At 46.1% G+C, this 6,000-nt stretch overlaps 1 protein-coding gene across 1 annotated transcript; it reads right to left on the bottom strand.

Moving 5' to 3' along the window:
• Positions 1-3,424: 3,424 nt before the first annotated feature.
• On the bottom strand, positions 3,425-4,923 carry LOC123642371 (39S ribosomal protein L17, mitochondrial). The gene is made up of 3 exons (XM_045557402.1): positions 4,643-4,923; positions 4,290-4,358; positions 3,425-3,920 (listed from the first exon to the last, which is right to left on the bottom strand). The coding sequence occupies exons 1-3, from the start codon at positions 4,814-4,816 to the stop codon at positions 3,633-3,635; spliced, it is 531 nt and encodes a 176-aa protein (XP_045413358.1). The 5' UTR covers positions 4,817-4,923; the 3' UTR covers positions 3,425-3,632.
• Positions 4,924-6,000: the final 1,077 nt, after the last annotated feature.

Genomic DNA, 6,000 nt, shown 5'->3' on the forward strand with positions numbered 1-6,000 from the left:
GCCTCAGCAAAGCGACTTCTGAGCAAAGATTTGAATGACAAGTAGGAGTTGACTTGAAAGAGGGCAAGCATTACAGAGGGAACACTATGCACAAAGTTACATATTCAGAGAATAGCAAGCAGGTTCTTATGAAGGGTGGCAACAAATAATGGTATGAGAGGAGGCTGAGAAGTGGCTGGGACTGGGCCACAGAGGGCAATTGTGTCACGAAATGTCTAGATTTTATCCAGCAAAGGCAATGGGTAGTCACTGGAATGCTGGTTGAGAACAGTGGTTTTCAGAGAGCCGGTTGTACTCCATTAGTGGGTTGTAAAATCAATTTAGTGAATTGGGACCAGCATTTTAAAAAGGTGAACAAGAAAAGAGTAGAAAATATTAGTGTGTACCATATTTGTAAACGTAAATAATGTTTTATGAAGATTTTGTTTCAATTATTTATGTTTGTGAATATTATGTTCTGGTGTAAAATATTTTTTTATCTGCGGGTCATAGTAAAAATCTGTTTTAGAAGCACTAATGGTGTGATGGTACACAAATTAATGTATTGAATTGCTTTCAGTAGCAATTAACAGAAAACACAGACTCAAATGGGAATAATCACCAAAAAGATTATTTCAACATAACTAGGATTACAGTTTGGGAGCTCCGGGTGCTATAGTTTTAGTTGTCCTAATCTGCCATCCTCAGTGTCATCTTCAGCCCAAAACCAGTTCCCCAGTGGCACTTAGAATAACATGCCGACTTACTCTTATCCGGCAGAATAGAGCCTGGATTCTCTCACTGCCTAAAATTAGTGTAGGCCTGTCCAGCCCAAACCCATCAACACCAAGGGGACAGAAATACCATGATACCTTTAAACTAATCTGGGGTGGATATTTGGGAACTAATCCAGTGTAAGGAACTGTAATGTAATGTGATATGTGCAGTGTGATTATGGAAACATTGCAGAAGCACCTAGATTGACACAGTAATGACCTCAGGTGTGGGGATGGTCAGGGAAGCCACTCAGGAGATGCCAAATTTGGGTGTAAGTTACATAGGTAAAAAGGGAAAGGCTCTCCCCTCACAGAAGGTGGTAAGGAGACCTGAGCACAAGGAAACAACCAAAATGACTTTTAGGCTTCTGGAGCATAGAATTAGAGGCAAAGGAAGTACCCGGAGTACTGAGCAGATACCTGATCAAGGAGAGGAGTCAGGTTAAGGAATCTCGACTGTTTCCCATAGGAAATGAGTGACTAGAGGTTATCAGCAGGGCAGTAAGATGATCAGATTTCTATCACTACAGCTGCTGTGTGAAGGGAGGCAAGTTAGGAGGCTACTGCAGTAATCCAGGATAGAGATGTCTTGGATTTGATATTAGGGAGAGGTGACTGCAGATTTGAGAAACATTATGGAAATAAACTCAACATGATTTGTTAATTCCAATGTAGAATGAGTGGAAGAACACTGTCTCTGACTTTTCTAGTCATCTGCTTTAGCTACTGGGCTTATACTGTGCTAACTGTTAAGACTAAATTTGTTACCTTCTGAGAAGGGAGTGGCGTTACTTTTGTCAACCTTAAAGTAAATAACTGGAGCCCAAGACAGGGAACCTTTGAAAGTGGTGTGCTCTTGGGTCTGGAATGTATTAAACAGGGCCTAGATGGACTTGGGAGAACATTCCACCAACTGAGGTGAAAAGTTATTATTTGTGGGCCAGATTAGTAAAATTCCTGATACACTTTATTTTCCTTGTGTTATCCCTGAACCTTTAGCAAATGTTCTACGATTCATGTACTCTTATTTGGGCCAAAACATTAATGTGGATGCATTGCTCTTGAGGTCACTGTGGTAGTGGCCCATTAGCTTGTGAGTTCCTTGATGGCAGAGATCATTTCTTCTTAGCTGTGCATCCCTGGTATCTAGTCCAGGGCCTGACATATGCAAACATTTGATAAATGTTCTATCCACACTGCATAAAATGATGCTGGGGACTAGCAGATGCTTAATATGCATGTAAGGAACTGCTGAGAGCCCCAGAGTGAGATATATTTCTGGGGGCTAAGAGGAAACACTATGGGAACACAGCCATAATCCACCTATTGTGGTTTTAACTTTAAGGAAAGTGATTTCTCTAGGAGAAAGGGATGGCTCCTAGATATCTGAGTGGGGAGAATGTTCACACTAAGAAGAAAGGAAGATGGATAAATTTTGGGGGGAGCATCAGACTTGCAGATGTATTTGATAAATGTTTTTGGGTGTTCAGTATATGTCACTCAAAATGTAAGAGCTTTTGGCAGTAGTGTGAAGGACAAATTGGAGTAGACAAAAGAGATGGAGAGCCCTGATGGGAGTAGATGAGTCTCAGACTAGGGTAGTTGCAGCAAAACAGCACCAGAATAGTTCTGCCACAGAAACTCATGTCTATCTGATAGACCAATGATCCCTCTACCCTCACCCTGACTTATTATCTCAGACAATGTATGGGTTCAGTGGGCCTAATACACTCTGAAGGTGCAGCCTAAGATAAAATCTCTTCTTCCCACTTTACCAGGGATGTGGCAACTATCAGGCCCTCCTATCAAGTGTTCAGGCCAAGGGTGATGGCTCTTCCCAAGTCTTCCCAGGTCCACCACTCTAGTCAAGCCTGGCAGCCTGGCTGGGACAAGCCTGCCTTCAGAGTAATGAGAGGATGTAAAGGAGCTCCCTGCTTCTCACATACTCTGGCCATTCTGAAGCCGGATTTCCCTTTTCTGAGTTCCCAGAGAGACCCAGATTTGGCGACAATAAAAACTTCCAGGAAATTCCCAGCAGGTTTAATTTCCTAATGCGCCTTTCACTTTGACACTACTCACCCCTCCCCCCACCAAGAGGAAGGAGCTTATCCTGGAGCCCAACATCCTCTGCTGAACGCCTTTGACCCGGGTGGTGGAACATCTGAGTTCTTAGGTCCCCTACTGCAAGGTCCATTCAGGGGTTGAGGGGGGCACATGAAGGTAATGTGTGATGCTGCCCAGAAACAGAGGAATGGTTGTAGTATCCCCTAAAGCTTCCTAAGGTACTGGATTGTTTAAGGACGTTTCACTTGCAGATGTTCATTCCTTACTCCTGTTAGGAAATGCTCTTTAGGAAATCTCAGGGGCTCACTCTCTCTGAGACTAAATGTCAAAACACAATCACTTTTGGGAATCAGTTTAGAATGATAGGATACATGCCCCCAGGGCTCACTCTCTCTGAGACTAAATGTCAAAACACAATCACTTTTGGGAATCAGTTTAGAAAGATAGGATACATGCCCCATCTACGGTGGTATTAAGGAAAACAACTGTGCTACACAAAACCAACCCAAATCTAAGGACTGCAAACATTAAGCCATGAATTTTCTCCCAGGTAGACTGAGCATCTGGATAGTTCTCATTCTCCAGAAATCACAGGGGAAGGATTAAAAAAAATCCAATTTATATACACTCATATAAGGAATTTTATCTATTGTGCAAACACAGGGCCACCTGGCTCCCCAGAATGTCCTCAGCCCCATTAACATTGTCCATTTTACAACTAACTCTTAGCTCCAGTTCTTATCAGAGAGTAAAAGAGCTCCAAAGATCTGTGATCGTGGGCACCAATATGGGCTGTAGATCCTTCAGATCCAGTTAAATCCGTGGTGTTTGAGCTGTGTGGGAGCTGTGGACTCTTGCTCCTTGGTTCTGGGCGAGGTCCTGCCGCAGTCCCTGCAGCAGCTGATTTAGGAGTGTAAGGTTGCTATCTCTGCGAGGCAGAGGAAGGGGTGGGAGGCAGTTCCCTTTATACTCGATCACTGCCATCTTGGCTCGATCCTGCTCACTCCGATTTGGGATCTGCAGCATTCTTGTGTAGCCCCCATTCTGACCTTGGTACCGAGGGGCCAGTACTTGAAACAGCTTTGGGATCAAGTCCTTCTCCTAGAGGGAGAGAGTTATTCAGTAGACAGCAGAGTCAAGTCCAAGTGCAGAGGCATTTAACTTTCAACCACTCCCAAAGGTAAGATCTGTACATAGTACATATGTACTGTACACACCTGTACATAGACCTTTCCCAGCCCCCAATCTGGTAGGGTCAAAGTTACACAAAGGGGTCATTTATAGGCAGTTGTGCAGAAGCATATTCACATACAGTTTAACTAATTTAAGATATCGTTTGTAATTTAGTTCCTAACACTGGTCCATAAGTGAGCAACCTAGCTTAATTCCAGCCAATTTGTCTCCTCCAACAACCCGGTCCTCCACTGGGAGCAAAGGGTGTGATTTGGGAGGCAGAGAGGGCGCACTCACCGTGAGCCAGAAGTCCGCCATGCGCATGGCTCGTTCGTTGGTGTCTCCCAGCTTCCCATAGTCGATGAGCTGTGAGGACAAAACATCGAGGATCCAACCCGAGCAAGAAGCAGGGCGCCAATCTAATTTCTCTAATGCTGGATGGCAATTCATTCACTTAATCTAAGCCCCCTCCTACTCCGCAGGGCTAACCAGTCTTCCATTTGAGGTGCCTGAGGAGTGGCCTCAGGGTGCTAAGGGATTCAGACTTGCAGAAGAGTTTACTAGGGCGGTCCCACTCTCCTTCCCCAAGCAGCCGGACCCCGCCCGCTCAGGCCGGACCTGCGCGGTGACAGGGGGGCCCCGCTCCTCACCTTCTCAGCGTAGCCCCTCATCTCGTCCACGCGCGCCCAGGACGCCTCGATGCGTTCGTGCCGCACCAGTCCTGTGAGCAAGTTCCGCAACATGTGGATGCGGGACTCGGGACCAAGGCCCAGACGGCGAAATACGCGGCCGTGGGAGATGGCGGAGGCGACCGACAGCCGCATGTTTCCAGCTTCTGCCCGCCGCTAGGAGGCCGGAACTGGAAACTCTGGAGGGGAGGCCGAGCGGAGCCAATTTCAGAGGACGCATGCGCTGTAGGTCGGTGCGTGGTGGACGTGTTTGCGCAGGAGCGTCGGAGCCTGCCTCGTTGGCAATCTGGGGGAGGGCGGAGAAGAGGTGTGCTGACCTTTTCTAGAGGCGGAGAGCTGGGCCGGCTGCAGGCGCTGTGAACGCTCAGTGACAGGCCGGAGAACGAGGCGCCCCCTAGTGTGGGATAAGCGGGCTGTCGGGTCCCTCGTGTGCTGTGTCGGGCGACTTGGAGCATTTAGGGCGATGGGAAGCTCCGCCGCAAAGCCCGCCGGGAAAGTGAGTATCTGTGGGCAAAGACGCCGGAGGGGGTCGGGGTCCGGTGGGCTGACTGCCCTGCCAGGCCAGAGCAGTGGGAATCAATTTTAACAATGATTTTCAGTAGTAATGGTGAAATGAATAATAACCATGGCCAGAAAGGAAGCACAGATACTGAAAACTTCCTTTTGAAGTAATCATTCCAGTTAAAGAAAAAATGACAAGGCTAAAAGGAAAAGTAATGGATTAATAGCCTTAAGTTTCATCAGTGTATTTATTTTGAAAAAAGGGGAAAATGTACCTAAATATTTATGTTAAAGTATAGAACAATGGCATTATAGTTTGTTGTTGAGCCTTAACGCCTGCAAATTTACAATGACTGTCAAAATTGGTCCTTGTTAGGGGTTGAATTATATCCCCTTCCCCGCCAAAAGCTATGTCCAGTCCTAACCTGGAGTAACTCAGAATGTGGCCTAATTTGGAAATAGCATCATCGCAGGTGTAATTAGTTAAGATGAGGTCATATTGGAGTAGTTATTGGGTGCCTAATCCAAAATGACTGGTGTCCTTATAAAAAGAATGAGTGTGAAGAGACACACAGGGTGAAGGTGACCGGGTAAAGAGAGACATGCAGGGAGAATGCCATGTGACCTTGAAAGCAGAGATGGGATTTATGCAGTTGCAAGTCAGTGAATGAACACCAAAGATTGCTGGGAAACATCTGCAGCTAAAAGAAAGGCATAGAACATATTGTTTTCCAGATCCCTCAGAGAGCATGACCCTGTTGCTGACACATTGATTCCTTACTTCTCAGTTCCTGAGCCTTGAGACAATACATTTCTGT

This window comes from Lemur catta, chromosome 7 (genome assembly GCF_020740605.2).
Source record: "Lemur catta isolate mLemCat1 chromosome 7, mLemCat1.pri, whole genome shotgun sequence".
In the NCBI taxonomy this organism is placed as follows: Eukaryota; Metazoa; Chordata; class Mammalia; order Primates; family Lemuridae; genus Lemur; species Lemur catta.

Excerpts from the sequence above, each read along its gene's own strand:
- LOC123642371 (XM_045557402.1), bottom strand. The coding sequence starts at position 4,816 with ATGCGGCTGTCGGTCGCCTCCGCCATCTCCCACGGCCGCGTATTTCGC. Across the intron at positions 4,359-4,642 it reads TGAGGGGCTACGCTGAGAAG|CTCATCGACTATGGGAAGCT; the intron begins GTGAGGAGCGGG and ends TTGTCCTCACAG. Across the intron at positions 3,921-4,289 it reads TGGCGGACTTCTGGCTCACG|GAGAAGGACTTGATCCCAAA; the intron begins GTGAGTGCGCCC and ends CTCTCCCTCTAG.